Here is a 17,376-nt window from a genome sequence, read left to right on the forward strand (position 1 = left end):
TGAATAATTCACTTGTTAACTCTATATTTTATATCTCAAACAATATTGTTGACATTTTCGTAGCACATGTACATTGCAAAAAGGACATGTACACGCATACAGTGTAAGCCCATTGACATAACATGATGGAACTGACAAGGAATATCCATTAGTTCACAGCATATGCTCTGAGGAAAAGTAGAAATATTGAAGAAATACATTGGTAAAAATGTAATGAACTGGATAATAATAACAAATTATGAAATATTCTAAGTTATTCCATAATACACATATATACATGTAATATGTATGTTAATTTCAATTAAACTGTTCTGTAGTTGTGATGTTATGTGGACAACCCTCACATTTGCTTTTATTGACGCAAAAAATACATTACAGGATAAGAGAAATGTAATTGCTTTGGAAATACTTTCTTGGCATCTACTAAATGTCCCTTTACTTGCTGGTTATAGTGAACAATACAAACAATGGTAATTAATCAATCAGCAGTTTTTCTATCTTTAAGTCCTCCAAACTATATTAGCTATAGAAACTACATGTACAAGATTTGATATACCCGAACACATGTTCATTTAGATCATTTGCTGACATTTAACAAAAAAGATCCATTACTTATTTCATCTGGGGACAAAATAGTATCTCATTTGAAAACTTACATTTTAGTTGATACGTATAGAGAATATATGTAACAATCTTACCTCAATCTTACATTATTCTTTACACTACCGTTTTGGAAAATTATGACATATTTTTTTTTGTAATGAACAAAGTATTATGCTGAATCATAAATATGCAATTATTACAGCTTTGATACCAAGGAAGAATCATATGCAACAAACAAACATGTACATATTCACATCATTATGGATACTCATGATTTTTTTTTTTTTTTAAAGCTATCCTCACACTTTTTCCTTCTGAATATACAATGAGGTATAACATACCTTTTAGATTCAATGGCGATTTAATCAATTCATAGTGAGCATGCTGTAAATATATTCTTACTTGACCAACTATACCTGCATGTATCATAATGCAAATGCATTTTTCTGAAATATTGAAAATAAAAGAGCACTGTTTATGTACTGTTAAGCCAGGATGTGAAAATAATTGCACAGGAAATGACAAGAATGGTTGATGATACTTTTTTTTGTTTGGTAACATGCATTACAAAGACATTAATGTATGGAAATTCATAAGTATAACATCCGTGCATGTCAGTTGAAGGAGTGTTCTAAAATTCCCTTTTTAGGAAACTTCCAACTTTAATTTTAAGACTACAACAAATTTAAAGCGTTTTGCTGCTTTTTCTCATCAATTGATGTACCTAGTAACATGCTATTAAAGTAAATCAATGCGGTTGTAGTGAAGAGAAAAGAATTGCACTAACTCGTACATGGATCCTGACAAGATTCAGATAGTTAGACAGTGAAATTTTTATGACTTACATTTTGATTTTCAAATGACAGTGTTTCTCCCTTTTACATTTTAATGTTTGATGAAATTAATAACAAGCGTACTGAACTGAAATATTGCCAATTAAAAAGCATTGTTTATGTGCTACAGTATAAAGCAACATTCCTTTTGAAGGAAAGGATAAATGATCCAATATAATGTCTAACTATCTGATTCTTAGCTTCCTTCACCTTCACCTTCACCTATCCCACAGTCTGGCTGACCCTTGGGGCACCACTGAAGATTTATACTACCAGCTTCCTCCACTCCTCGTGGTTCTTGGCTTTACGAAGTATGATGTTTCAGTCAAGGTCACTCGTTAATGTTGTCTTCCCATCGTTTCCTCTGCCTGCCTTTTCGTCTCCCTCCTTGTACTGTTCCATGTAGAATAGTCTTGGCCAGTCCAAATGATCATGTGACATACCCATACCACTTTACTTTGCATCTTTTCACTGAAGTCAGGAGGTCTTCATACGGCCCTATGGTGTTTCCAATTCTGATTTTCACTACCTCGTTGGTTATGTGATCTCTATACCAGATACTGAGGAGTTTGCGGAAACATTTCATCTCCAGTGCCTGTATCCTTCTTTTAATGTCTGCTGTCATGGTCCATGTTTCACATGCATACAAAAATATGGACATATGGACAAGATCCTATAACCGATTTTGAATGGGTGGTATTCGTTTTCGACTGAAACACTGCACATGTGTGTTACTTCCAGCCTGCATAGAAAAAGAAGAAAATGATAGCGTGAATGGTAAAAATACAACAATCGCGTAAACAAATCAAAATTGATTCTATCAGGGTTTTACAAAAGGTCTCTAATAAAAAATTTAAAATCATATCAATTCTTTAACCTCCATGTAACAAATAAAGTGGGATAGACTTCTTTTTTAAATTCATGTATGCTCCAAAGCCTTTCTTTTAGGAATGAATGAATGCATCTAATTAAGAACACAAACTGATTATTATCGAACATGTCATTATCAAGTCCCTAGATATCATTCTTTATATACTGTACATTTATCTATAGAGAGAATGATTGGAAATTCAATTTTAAATATATATCTAAAGGCTATCCTCCTACATACGTGGAAAAGGTTCTCTCATACTGTAACCACTTTGACATATAATCTATTAAGAGGTAATGACCACATCATCTTGAAAAGCCTTGTGAGGCATTTTTTCTATCTACACATATAAGTTATAAAAAAAAACATGAATGGTGCCACTTGTTGATTTCCCCTTTCTGTAAAGGAGGTTTAATTGAAAATTGTATAGTTTAATAGAACCATGATCATAGATTTGCAGGATATCCTCCTGAATATGATAAAGTTTATGGGTGAGTGTATATTACATGTAGGTACATAATAATTACAGTACTGTTTCATCAGGGTTAGCATTAAAACAGTTATAAATCAAATCATGAAAACATGAAAATATGAACTTGCAAAGATGCATTACAATTAATCTATAACTATTTAATTATATTGCGAAAGTGTATTGGAAAAAGAGGGAATGTTCACTACACACACTGATGAAACTTGGTTATCAAAGGGGAAGTCTACCTTGATATAATGATGGTTTTGAGAAAAGCAGAAAAACTACAGACAAAAAACTCAATGACCAAAACAACATGTCTGCAACTACCTAAAGAGAAAGGAAAAAAATCAACTACAGGCAATTTCGGAAAGAGTTCCATATATATAACCCCACTAAAATCGATGCACAGCTGTATAGCCTACCCTCACTCTCATCCTAATCCTAACCCAGCATACCCATATTTTTTCCTTCAATTTTAGTGGTGGTTACGTGTACATATGGAACTCTTGTCGTAATTTTGATGGCCTTGCAGGGTTCATCTTCTGAAACTTGCAAACATTACAAAGATGTATTTACAAAGATGTATTATAGAATCAGAACATAATTGCCGGAGTTGATTTGAAAGTTGTTGGAATGGTGTTAAATGCAAATTAGCATCTTGTGAATGGTGTAGACTTTATTTATTGACATTCCTCTTGCAATTTCTTTTTAAGGCTACAAACATTACTGTTATGATAATTGTAGATCTATCACATAAAAGATGACAAGTGACGTTTGAAATTAGATTTGGCTTCCTACATAATTAATCATAAAATGTCTCAAATTTATTTGCTTTGTGTTTCTGCTACGTGTATACATGGTGATGGTCTTTCTCTTGCTCCCTTATTACTCTGCAAGGAAAGACCCAGTATTTAACAGCTCATTGCAAAAACTATATTGTGTCTTGAGTGAAGCCCAAACTGGTTCCTGCTGCTTAGCCTTGGCTGCATTCTCCTTATAGTCTTCTAGCTCAGATCCTCTCTTCCACACTTCATTTCATTATCGCAATTTGTTCTTATATCTTATGGGTTACCGGTACATATCCCTAATCTATGTGAATCATGCATTATGTTGCTGACTGAAGAAAGCAATTTCTAAATTTGCAACTTAAAAGATCTAAGCATACGTCAAAGGGCTGGCTCAAAGAATACATAGAAGCCAGAAAAACAGGAAGGGGGTGGGGGGGGGGGGATTGGACTCAAATTCATAAGATTTCACAAGAGGACTTTATGAAAGCAGGTCATTTTATACAATAAATAAATATAGTTGTACTTTGAATCATCTTCACATGAAAAGGACTTACAGGTAAGTAAATGTTTTTAAGATATTGTTACATGTACCTGCTACTGCTACCTGGAGCTAACCCTCGTCGCTGAGAAATAGCCTTGAAGTATACTGTTTGGTTGAACGGAAATTCCATTTCAGCTGTATACTACCGCAAATGTCTGACAGTTTGCTCCAAAGAAGACTGTAGTTTGGGTAAGAGCAATAGTTACAATTAAGTATAAGTATACACATGTAAAGTTGCATTTATACAGAACTATTACAGTGACATAATAACAATATTGCAACTTCCTGCGATCAAAAAGGGGAAGAGAGAGGTAGCTAGAGTGATTGAAAGTAAAAAAAAAGGGAAAAAAAGAGGGGAAAAGAGGGATAAAAAGGTAGAAAGAGAGAGAGAGAGAGAGAGAGGATATAATTGAATCAGGAGCTGCCAAGACATATACATTTCTACTCATATGAATCTGCATAATAATATACAATACAAAAACTACATGTAGGTATTGTTAATACATGTTCATGCAGATCTGCTGAAATGGATGATATAAAATCAATGTTTGGTAGTTGTTGCTTAACTTGAAATAAATATTTGAAGAGCTGCATGAATAAGTATATTATTTTCTTTCAAATCAATGATGGTATTGTTTCCAAGAAATAAGAGTGACTTAAATTGAAAGTTTGTTTTAAAATGTAGAAGCCACAGTATTCTTGTGCACTGATGCATGCAACATGCTATCTTTAACATTTGAAATGTGATACGTCTAGCAAAAACAATCCTAACTTAAGTTTGTGGGGTAGTATTGTTCCTTGTACACAAATGGTATTTAGATAATACTAACACAGCACTGCCAACAAAATGAATGGATGAGTACCGTTTAAAACTTTAAAATGTATCCAATAAAAATATTGTTGCATATTCTTTTTAGACAGTAGACACCCTGTAGAAAAACAAAAATCCTAAGATTTTACTGCAAGCTATAATTATTATTTCATTTGGCATTGCAACAATGGAAACAATAAATTACTGCTAAAATGTATGGACAGTCAGATTTTATGCAAATTTAGTCTCAAAGTTACTATTCAGTGCGTATAATAAAAAAAATGTACCAGTTCCAACTTTGGTAACTTAATTATAAAGTTGATGTGCACTGTAAAACTTACAGGTTGCAATCCACAGCAGTCATTAATTTTGCACAGAGGGGGGGGGGGGGGGGGGGAACAAATTTCCACACCCAACCCTCTTTTAAAGACTAAAACCATAGACCGCTAAAACCAAGGAACGGCTCTACGTAATATGTACACTGTATACAATATATACCAAACTGAATGGAAATCATACCAGAGTTGAAGAATAAATGAAAAATAGATGTGCATAAGAATAACTTTGACATAGACACACACAAACAAAAATCCAATAACTTTTAAAAGGAAGACTGGCCAACTTTTAATGCTACATGTAGTATATACATGTAGGAGATTGCATATACTGTAGGGATAAGGGGTAATCTTTTGGAAATTGGATCAAAATAGAAAAAAAAATCATTTAAAGGAGAAAACATTATGCAATTAATATCTTTGTACAGGAAATAAATAAAATATATCAATAAAAAACAACTACAAACAAACAAAAATAAAGGATAATCAGCTGATTATTGTTGGAGAAAAACATTATCTTTTTAATATGCAAATTATACTTTAGTTTCATTTATTTCTATACAAATTCAGACAAATTGCAAAATATTATGGTAATGAAAGATAACTGACCATGGTTAGTTAAATCTTAGGTAATCAATAGTATTCAATGGTTTTGGATCCTCAGAGAAACATGTATTTTAACTCAAATTATATTAATTAATTTAGCTTTACCTAATCTATAGAACATAATGGAAATTGAATAGAAAAGCTGTATTTTCCACTCAATAATATGACTCTTCTGAAAATATGTGCACATGTACATGTAATGTACATGTAGGGTCTTACTATATTAAAGATTTGTAATAAATAGTTTTTAAAATGGCATAAGAATACGAAGAGGGAGAAAGTGCAACATGGATGCTTCACATTATACACTGTCGCTCATATAGTTGGAATATTTTTGTTTTACCCCACTTTATGGAATTATTTTTAAAATAATTTAAAAATAATAGATCTAGATAATAGTATCCATTCTCCGATTTTATTGAATAATAATTTGACAATGTGTGTTTTGCGTGACTGCTAAAGCATGTGTATGCTACTATGCTTATCAAATAGGGGACCTACGCCCTTAAGTCATAAATGACAGTAACGAGGATTAATGCCCCACAAAAGGGCACTAATATAGCACATCGACACGGTTTTGATCCTGGGGCCTCACAGTTACGAGGCCATTGCTTTGTCACTGAACCATGACTGTACGAAGCGGGGGCTAGGATAGGGGGCAGTTTCCATAAACAAAATAAAAAACAGAAAATGAAATTTATTGCATTTTACCCCGGTCCCCAACATAAACAAATCCTCTGAATGGCCATGCATTATGGCTCAAAAGCTGTTCAGTTTTCTATTAGAGGGATATCAGATGGATATTTAAAAAGGGGTGATGATGTTAATGCAGAGGTGATAGAGAAGGGCAGATTAGAAAATAATTCTGAATTCTGAACCTTACAATTTTCCTTCTACATACCAAAGTAATTTACATTTCATTTATTTACTGACAAATAATTGCAGTCACTTTTGCAATCAATAATAGTCACTCTTTCCAGTTTATTATTCTCATACATGTATGATCTCCTTTTCTCTCTCTTTAAATATCTCTCTCTCTCTCTCTCTCTCTTTCTCTTTCTCTCTTTGCAGCTGCAAGTTCCAGGTACTGTTTTGTTTTAAGTTTGTGCAATGTTAAGCACCTAACAGGAATAAAGGTACATGGGTGTCATTGGAAATAGGGTATTAAGGAGGGTACTTTTGACAGACTTTGTTTCAAATTGGCATCCCAAATATCTAGCTACAGATACGGGGTAATAAAGTGGACATGTACATGTATGTAAAAGTAGCTGCACAAATCTAGAGTCTGCTTATCGTGCATTTTATAGAATGAAACGGGATAGTAACTTTGGAGCAAAATACTATAGAACATAAATCGGTTATACAAATATTAACACTTGGGATGAAGAACAGGAAATCTGAAAATTAATGAATCGTCATTGATGAGAAAAATAAAAAATCACATCATTTTATTCATTAGGTCATTTCATTGTGATGACGAGTAGGTGATTAGAATTTCAAAATGTACCCAGGAGAAATCTGCCCAGATAGAAAGCTTGTGACATATATTTACATTCAATATCATGCAGCACTTTACAGTTTTCTATTCTTCTGTTTTATTATTTGTTTAAATTTCTCCTTTTATTGAGATAACCCTATGTTAGTCTTTTTTTCCTTCTGTTTTCCTCTTTCTCTCATTTTCTATGTTATTCCTTTTTTATTGTCTACATCTTTTTTCTTCTTTTTTCTGTCCTCGCTTCATGTTCTCTTATTTTATCCTTCTTTTATCTTTTACTTTAATATCTTCTATTCATATACTGTTTTTTATATTCTTCTTTCACTTTCCCCTATTTCTGTCTACATAGGATATGACTTTTCACTCAGTTTTTGTTCTTCTCTCTTTCCCTGTGTGTGCCTTTATTTTTCTCATTTGTATCTAAACAGTTATCTTTGTTCTTCTTCCTTCACTCATTTTCTCTTTCACACCTTTTTCGCATGTATTCTTTATCTTAAATGTTATCATCCTCCATGTTTACAATCAACTATGTTTATCTTTATTTTCTCATTCATATCACCTCATGACTGCGAATGGTGGTCATGTTTTACATAAAAATGTAAGAAAACAAAAATGACATAAACTCACTAATGCACAGAGAAGTTGCCCACTAATACCTTCCATTTTTTTATAAAGAAGAAGCATCCAAAGAACAGGAAATCATTAATAATTGGGGATGTGTCAATTTTGGTGGTGGCCTACCTCTTTGTTGAAGCGTACTTAAAAACACCAGAAAAATCTCACAAATTAAAAAATATAAATCCTTTTCACGATTTAGAATCTTATTTCCATACAATTCCATAACTTGGATCTCTGTCACCTTGATCAAGTGAAATTTTGAGGCTTTTTTTGGGGGGGGGGGGGGGCTGGTGATTTATTTCCCTTGTCAAAACTCACACACAAGTTTGAGAATACTCACAGCAGTTGTACTCCACCATAGCTTTACAAAATGTACCTGTTGAAGAGGCTTCAATATGTCTTGTGTTCTAGTATTAATAGCAGGGATTGACCATTCATAGATATATAAATGTACATGAGGAAAAAATTATTCAAAATTTCCCTTCAACTCTGAAACACAAAATATGTACGTGTAGCATAAATTACAATACATGTATGGGTTGAAGAGTCCCTGAATTGAGTTTTTTTTAAATACAATGTAAGAGAAACAGAATGGCAAAAGTTTGAAATAAATCAGACCAATACTAAGAGTTATGAATGTTTGAAGTATGAGATCACTAAATAAATGTGAATCTCAAATTGGCAATTTGGTACATTCATGTAGACATTGATAACTCTTCTGTTTGTTGTCTACTTCACCTCTGAAACATACATGTAGCATAAATTACATTACATGTGTGAGTTGAAGAGTCCCTGAATTGGGTTTTAAAAAATACACTGTAAGAAAAAGAGAATGGCAAAAGTTTGAAATACATGATGTAGACATGTATGGATAACTCTCCTGTTTGTTGTATACAAAACATAATCTTAAGTGCCTTCTTCCTTGTGGAAATTATCAGTTTATTTACAGGTCCTCTTAAGATATAAAGAACCTTCTGAGTCATACATGTACATGTTTTTTTTCTTTTTCATTTACATTTTAGTCATTCTGTGTGTTGGAACAAATGGAAAAGTTGTCCGCCACTACATCCTATAGACGTTACTGATTCAGCCAATTTGAAGAGCCCATACCTACATGTTTTAATGATTACAAATTTACAACTTCAAAAATGTGTACATGTAACTTTGTCACTTTTAGTCTGATTTAAATTTAAATCAAATTGTCCCCATTGTGCTTCTTATATTTGTTCAGCCTTCCACTGGTAGTTTGCTAATACTAGAGAATAAGGTGGATTTCCCTTTAACATTAGGTATATTAAATCTTCTGTGAGAAGAGAGATTATGGTGTCTGTTTTTCACTATTGCAGCAGTGCAGTGGCAGATCCAGATTGGGGGGGGGGGGGGCGCGGGACCCCCTCACTTGGCCCCATAAACAGGTAAATTTAACCTTTTTTAGATTTAAAAAAGACGCCCCCCTGGAGAAAGGGGGGAGCAAAGGGGGGCCGGGGGTGGTGGGTGTTAACTCGGTGCTCAACATTTTTTCACGAATTGGGCCCCTTTCAGCCGGCCCCCTCCCTTTCTGCAGACTGGATCCGTCCCTGCAGCAGTGAATTCCACTACAGTCACATAAAGGTCCCAATAGTGTCAACAATTAATTTGGATAAACTTGCATAAATTTGCATAAACTTCCATAAATGTGAGTGCAACCAAGATGATCAATTACAGAACAGGGACAACCAACAGCTTGTTCGCTAGACTGGTTAGAATAGCCTTAGGGCTAGGTGATAACATGAAATATGATATGGATGTCACTAAGCCTTAATTGGCACCCATATCGAGAGTGACACACCAAATTGCTATCCCTCCAGTATCAAATATTTACATTTTTTGTTAAATGTTTGTATTATTTTAAAGTGATTTGTATGAGAAGAAAGAAGAGTTTATATTACTAGTCCTACAGTATAGTAATACTAATCATACTAGTATTAACAGCTACCACCAGTGGGTAAGGTTATTTTAGTGTGGGTACTTCTAGTGGTTATTATGAACAAATTTGAATTTTTGTTTTATATCAATTATCAGTCTTGATAGGGGTACGGGTATCAATTAAGTGGCTCGGTAACATTGCCTCAGATTCTGAAGAAAAAAACTCCTGGATTTAGCTCATGCTGCAATCATGATTACAAACATTTAGGTCAGTCAGGAATCCCATGACTTTACAAGCCGATTGCCTAGCTGTCTGATTATCAAGATATTTATGATTGGAAATCAAAATTTCATTTTTTGTTTACCTAACAGTTTTTTATTACATTCATGTACACTACAGTCTTTTGGGGAAAATGAGTATGGTAAAAATGGTAACTCAAACTAACAGATTTTTACTTCTTTGAGGCATTTCTATCATGATCATTTTGAAGCGCAATTTTGTTTAGGGCTTCAATATTACACCATATCACAGGCACTGATAACACGTAGGGCCATACAGCTCAGATTGAATATTATTAAATGATGGGTATAGGCCAAGTGATATCAATGTTATTAGATCTACAACCTGCGTCTAGCAGCTACCATGAGCTGAGGATGCATGATGACACCGACAGTAGCCTATACGTGTGAAAAGTTGATGCACATGGGTCATATGGCAAGATTATTAAGAAATCTGATTTGAACGTCATATGCTACCTTACGTAAAGTCCACGCCTAAAATGCAATCATTAGAGTCACAGTTTTTGATATTTTATATCGTATTCCACCCAGGCCTGCAGGGCAAAACCACTCCAGCAAGGCTAGAGTCAATGCTTAGGCGTATTGTCCTCTAGCGCTGTTACATGTACGTGCTGAGAGGCAGCAATAGCACACGATGAACACATTGCACACAATTGCACACTAATGCACACAATGTATACAAAGTGGTTGATTAGCAAGTTTGACAGTAGACTCACGATTTGAATTTTTGAATTTTTCTTTCTAGTCTAGATCTATATGACTATAGACTAGATTCTAGATCTCTAAGTATAACTATAACATAGACCTAAGTTGAAAAAATTGTATGCTATTTAGGTGTCATCAACTCCCAGCCCCCCCCCCCCCCCCACTCCGAGAACGGATGGACCCCATGCGTGTTACCAAAATGTCCTTTTCGTAACAAAAGAAAAAGGTCGACCCGTATTGACTTTACACACCGGACTTTTGCTGAAAAAGGCTTGTATAACAAAAGAAAAAGGTCGACCCGTATTGACTTTACCCCGGCCCCCCCACGCAGGGGTCGGAATGACCGCATGCGTGTTACCAAAATGTCCGGTAAAGGGGTACTTTTCGTGCGACAAAGTCCGGCCCGAGAATTGTAAAAAAAGGGGTGTATTTGACTTTTCACCCGGAGATTTCTTTAAAAAGGGGGTGTTTTTTCTTTTTTTCTCTCATCTCTTTTGACTCCTGAGAAATTATTCTGAATTTAGGGGGGTGCATTGAGCATTTTTCCTGATTTAGGGGGGTCTCCAAGGCAGGAAAAGCCTGTGAAAAGCCCGCGAAAGGGGGGTTCGAAAATGTTGGCAGTCCTCAGATAGGGGGTGCTTTCAAAAAGAGGGAACGAGCATATGCGTACCCTAAATAACACTGAGTGGGGGGGGGGGGGGGCCAGGGACTTTACACACCGGACTTTTGCTGCAAGGGGGGGGGGGGAACACGCATATGCATACCCTAAATAACACTGAGTGGGGGGGGGGCATCAACTATCACTAAAGTACCGATTTTGAGTGAAATCAGTTGAGTTTTGTACAGTGTAGTTTGAAATGCTGAAAATCAATATGAACAGTTTTTAATACACAGCTGCACAGCCAGGATAGTAATGCAGCTATGTGTGGGCAAAACCAGGGACATGGCTCGTGATGTCCACCAGTCTAGGTATCCTGCCGGGCGGGAGCGGCGGGCCCGGCGCACCTGGTAGGGCTATTATTTCCATTTGAATGTGCAAGTTAGATTTATTTAAAAAAAGAATAAAATACGGTGTTACTGTAGAACCTACCTTAATCAGACGGATGGGCACATAATAGAGACCTATCTTGATGTCAGGATACTAATGTGGTCTAGTTGTTTCAGTCGGGCAACCGTGTTCGTGAAAGAGAAGAAAGACAGCTGCACGATGCGATGGAGAGTTAGCTCGAGAGCGGGCTGCCGTCGCGTCCGGGGCATGCATCGCAGGCGGTCAGATCCGAGCTTCCAGCGTGGCCGTGGATGCGCCAGATTCAGAGCGAGTGCTAGTTTCTCGAAACTGCCATAAGTCTAAGCTCGTGGAGATTTGGTAGAAACACGTGTTAGATCTCTATCACACGTTTCAATACGATGTCTAAAAAGTTAGACTTAATGACGGTTTCGTGAAACCTCCCCAGGTGTTCGGTGTCGGGGATCTGGGCAGCGTTTCATGAAACCGTCATAAGTACAAGTCCAACGACATCCCATTGAAATGTGTGTATTAAGTTTAACACACGTTTCAATGGGATGTCGGTGAACTTGTAGTTATGACGGTTTCATGAAACGCTGCCCAGATCCAGTGGATGCCTGGTACTGGGAGGCGCACGCCCCCCCTTTTTTTCTCCCGAAAAAAATGTGTTCGCATACATATTCTGTTTAAGCATTTGGATAGGCCTCAGAATCTGCCAAAAGGCTAAGATTATCCGGGGACCGCATCCAGTTGAAGGCTTCATTCTCGCAATTTCGTTTATTTCAAGCTTCCTCCCCCCCCCCCCCCCCCCCTCCCCTGTAAAGTCTTTGATCTGCCCTGGATGTATGGCCGGGTAACCTGGCGCTACAGTCGTTTGTAGAAAAAAATGTTGCTGGGCGCTGTCGCCTGGTTAATGAGTCTAACCACAAAAAGTAGGTCTTAAAATAGCGTTAATGACTACTGGACGCAAATCAAACACATGTTGGATGTGATACAAAAACGGGTCAATACATATTGCATCATTTTTCCAAAACTGGTCAATGACTTTAATGTCGCAGCTCGTATCGGGTGCATGAACATATAATCAATACGTTACATTTTCTAAGTACTGTAGATATTTACGTTAAAATTTGAAGAAATTGATACTGACTTCTAAAATAAAAATGACAAGTAAGATGACATGTTTGTTTGGAATCATGATAATGATGATGATTATGATGATAAATTGGTAATAGTAATAACGATCATGATAATACAAAATATATTAGAAATATGATGATACAAATGGTAATAACAAATATATTAAAAATATGATGATATAAATGGTAATAAAAATAATAACGATGATGATGATGATGATAATAATAATGAAAGCTTTCTTTGTGTCCCAATATTTATATTTGATTTTCGGACACATTAGTTCGGGATAATGTTGAAATGTGCTCCATGTAGGCCTATGCTATTATGTTCTATCCCGTTCAAACGTTCCATATCGTGAATGTCATGCGAGCGTTATATTGAATGTCTGATGACGTCTGTAATCATGAAACATTACAAATGATCCCTTCGTGATCATCATGGAAGTCGTTGTCTATTTCATCATGTCATTTCAATTAGGTGACGGTACTTCATCTTCAGCAATCACTGGTTCCAGATTTACCGACGGATCTTCTGAAATGAGAACGGTATAATAATTGAAGGGAAATCCAACCTTGATAGCTAACTACTGTTACTACTCTATATACACTGTTGGTCATAATGGTGGAATAATTTTTTTTACCCCAGTTTAGGGAAGGATTTAAAAAAATTATTTATTTCTAATAGATCTAGATAATGGCATGCATTCTCAGATTTATTGAATATTAATTTGCGAGTGTTCGTTTTTCGTGACTGCTAAATCATATATGTGCTACTATGCTAATCAGCTAGGGAACCTACGTCCTTAAATCATAATTGACAGTAATGAGGATTAATGCCTCACAAAAGGGCACTAATATAGCTGATCGACACGATTTTTATCCTGGGGCCTCACAGTAACGAGGCCATTGCTTAGCCCCTGAATCATGACTGTACGCAGTGTTTGCTAGGGTACGCGGCCCCTTCCACAAATCCCCCAAAATGAAGAAAATGCAATAAATTGTCAAAAATTAATTGCATTTTCCCCCGGCCCCCAACAGGAAAAATTCCTCTGTGTGGCCATGCCTTGAACCATAATGCATGGCCCTACAGAGAAGTTTTTCCTGTTGGGGGCCGGGGGAAAATGCATTGAATTTTTGACAATTTATTGCATTTTCTTCGTTTTGGGGGATTTGTGGAAGGGGCCGCGTACCCTAGCAAACACTGCGTACAGTCATGATTCAGGGGCTAAGCAATGGCCTCGTTACTGTGAGGCCCCGGGATAAAAATCGAGTCGATCAGCTATAAGTGCCCTTTTGTGAGGCATTAATCCTCATTACTGTCAATTATGACTTAAGGACGTAGGTCCCTTAGCTGATTAGCATAGTAGCACAATTATGATTAAGCAGTCACGCAAAACAAACACTCTCAAATTAATATTCAATAAAATCTGAGAATGTATGCCATTATCTAGATCTATTAGAAATAAATAATTTTTTTAAATCCTTCCCTAAACTGGGGTAAAAATAAATATTCCACCATTATGACCAACAGTGTAGAAAGAAAGAACATCAAAGACGCAGACTGGTGAAAGTTTGAAAGAAATCGGGGAAAATGAGACAGTTAAGAATTTGTGAAAGTTGTAATCACTATACCTTTGGGCACTACACATTGGCTGAATTGGTAATAGTGGCGAACAACTTTCTCCTTTGTTACAACGCACAAAATGGGTAAAATGTCAATTTTTTCGAAAGTATATGAACCAGGAGGGACTTTTCTCTTTAGAGGACCAATACTAATATGTTACCAATAGTATATCTTGAGCAGTGCCCCCCCCCCCCAAAGGGAGAAGGCACGTAGACACGTAGGATAAAGACAGAAATTAATAATATGTTTGTACACGACAAACGGAAGGGTTTTTAATCTTTACATGGTCTACGTCACAATCCATGACTGGATTGCCAATTTTAGAGTCGTCTTTATTAAAGGTAAAGACCAGTTATGGTCATGCGATTGCATTGTGAAAGAAACGTTGTGGAATCGATCAGAAAAGGTTGATCATTTAGCATCTTGCATCTGCAAGGATCTGGAATCATCAAAATGTTAAGAAATTTGGCCCATTCTTCGTAAAGTTACAAGCACTATACACAGAAAGATGTATATGGGACTACCCTATATCTCCCACAGACCATGAGAGAAACAAATTTACCAAATATATGAATTAGTAGGTGGTTTCCCGGCAAATTGTTTATCATCATGTATTAGTCAAAACATATTCTTTCACATGATTGGTAATGAGAGCTTCCATTTCATTTTTTGAAATTGGGGCGTTTCCAATACTGGTCTTTACCTTTAAGTGATGTCATATTTCAAACATTCGTTATTTTCTCATGATAAGTCCGATTTATTTCAAACTTTTACCATTCTGTTTCTCTTATTGTTCTGCTTTCATACAAATGAACTCATTACAAGGGGGGTGTATTGCAATTTAAAGGATAATTGATTTGCGAATCTGTAATCGAGTCATATCTTCAAACATTAACTAATTGCGAAAATATACCTATTTCATAATGATGCAAATGAAATTAATATCGCAAGGTCCTTTTTAGCATTAGTGAATAAACGCAAGACGTTTCGTAGACCGTCAGGTGGTTGAAATATGTATACCTTTATTTCTTTAAATAATCTAAAAGGTCAAGTGCCTAAAAACATTTCGTAAGTAAAGGCACGCACATCGTAACAAAATGAAACTTTTCGTCTTTGACATACGAAAACTGACACTTTTTAACATAAATGTGAACGCAATGTGATACCACTAACTGTTAACACTCAGGTAGTATGAAATTATTTGATAAGTGTTTTTACCCATGGAAGAGAAATAAAGCGCTACACCAAACGCAATGAGTGCAGCAACCGTGAACACAAGAGCCACAGCGACAATCCTAAGTCTCATTCGATGTCGGCTGTTCTTCATTTCGTCATCGTTGTCGCTGTCGTTGTCGTTTGCTTCCTCTTTAATGATGTATTGTTGTTTCGATGATCTCCCTGACTTCGAGGAAGGGACGCGGGTTTTCTTGGAACGAGTCCCGGTGTGATGACCATCAAAGAAACCTTCAGGTAACTACCATCAGTGCAATGAAAAAACAAAATATGATATATGATTATTGTATTTTTAAATATCGAAGAAATCTGTTGACATGTCAAAAATAATAGCCCTTCTGAGAAAAGTTGAGAAAAAATATACGGTTTAACTGAACGAGAAGTCGATAATCGTTTGAGCAAGGGCCTTTATAATTATATAACGAATTACTAAAATGATGTTGTTCTTGTTGTTGTCGTTCATCATGCAGACCTATAGCCTGAAATTTATTTTCTGAATTCAAAGAAAATGACAATGAACACATTGCTATAGAGAATAGGGACACCACTGCAGGGATACGGGCATTTATTTAATATCTAACGATTTATAACAATCACCACTGGTATTCGTACTATTTATTACAACTGTGTTGCATATAAAAAGTAATAGAGACGGTTCTATTAAGCTATGAGAAGATATGGACGTTGTTTATCTAGAATAAATCATTTTGCGATTACCATTTCAGGAAAAAAGGGAAACGAAACTTATGCCAACTTAAAGTTGAAGAGTATATTTCTACTACACTGCTGTTACTCATGGTGATGATATTAGGGACAAAAGATAGAGCATTTGCATTTTCAATTATGTTTTGCTGAAGATTCAAAGCCATTCATATCATTCTGCTCCTTTAGTGGTAACCGTAAATAAATATCTAAATTTCCTTATTATCTTTATCTTTATAGTTATGTTCTATAAGTTTCCTCAGAGTAATACAAGTTTCTTACCTCATCGTTGACACTGTACATGATTGCTGATTATACCTCCTTAGATCTTGACATATGAAATACAGAGGATTAGGAGCAATTCAAAAATTCCTGTTTCTTCCACGCATACGAGATTTTGATCTGAAAACACCACACCCTTCCACAAACTAACTCGTGTGTATTCAGTCAAAACGATGACGGAAAAGCACCACTGAGTTAAGATCTAAGTGATGCGTGATTGCATGATGAGAGCTAGTGTGCTTTATCATACACATTCCATTCACAATCCATGGTGGAGATCAAATATATGCAGACCATGTTTGTATATTACAAGAGGTGATGTGTCAATAACAGAAAAAGAGCAAGCACCCTCTAATAAATGTCATATTCCTAAAATTCCCGGTATTGACAAAGTTTGAAGAACCAAGCTGCATGTACATTGTGGGTATCAAACATCACGTAACTAAAGTTTAAAATACTCGTAATAGGCCCACTGTTAACATTCTTGTATCACCAATATCTTCGATC

General features: G+C 35.8%; 1 protein-coding gene and 1 long non-coding RNA gene across 3 annotated transcripts; both read right to left on the reverse strand.

The window, feature by feature from the left end:
* LOC115922921 lies at nt 1-12,435 on the reverse strand. The gene is made up of 3 exons (XR_004063677.1): nt 11,974-12,435; nt 4,159-4,286; nt 1-2,178 (listed from the first exon to the last, which is right to left on the reverse strand). It is a non-coding gene; the product is annotated as an uncharacterized LOC115922921 (long non-coding RNA).
* Nucleotides 12,436-13,245: 810 nt separating this feature from the next.
* On the reverse strand, nt 13,246-17,116 carry LOC105440578. Of its 2 annotated transcripts, none has more exons than XM_030983748.1 (3): nt 16,870-17,116; nt 15,871-16,126; nt 13,246-13,557 (listed from the first exon to the last, which is right to left on the reverse strand). In XM_030983748.1, exons 1-3 carry the CDS (start codon nt 16,888-16,890, stop codon nt 13,499-13,501), a joined length of 336 nt encoding a protein of 111 aa, XP_030839608.1. In that variant the 5' UTR covers nt 16,891-17,116; the 3' UTR covers nt 13,246-13,498. The 2 variants fall into 2 exon arrangements, with proteins under 2 accessions (XP_030839608.1, XP_011669193.2); XM_011670891.2 differs by having other exon boundaries at nt 13,246-13,560; nt 16,870-17,109.
* Between the last annotated feature and the right edge of the window lie 260 nt (nt 17,117-17,376).

Source organism: Strongylocentrotus purpuratus, unplaced genomic scaffold, assembly GCF_000002235.5.
Source record: "Strongylocentrotus purpuratus isolate Spur 01 unplaced genomic scaffold, Spur_5.0 spur5_scaffold_13, whole genome shotgun sequence".
NCBI lineage: Eukaryota > Metazoa > Echinodermata > Echinoidea > Camarodonta > Strongylocentrotidae > Strongylocentrotus > Strongylocentrotus purpuratus.

Excerpts from the sequence above, each read along its gene's own strand:
- LOC105440578 (XM_011670891.2), bottom strand. The coding sequence starts at position 16,890 with ATGTACAGTGTCAACGATGAG. Across the intron at positions 16,127-16,869 it reads TGTACAGTGTCAACGATGAG|TTACCTGAAGGTTTCTTTGA; the intron begins GTAAGAAACTTG and ends CACTGATGGTAG. Across the intron at positions 13,561-15,870 it reads GCTTTATTTCTCTTCCATGG|AAGATCCGTCGGTAAATCTG; the intron begins GTAAAAACACTT and ends TTCTCATTTCAG.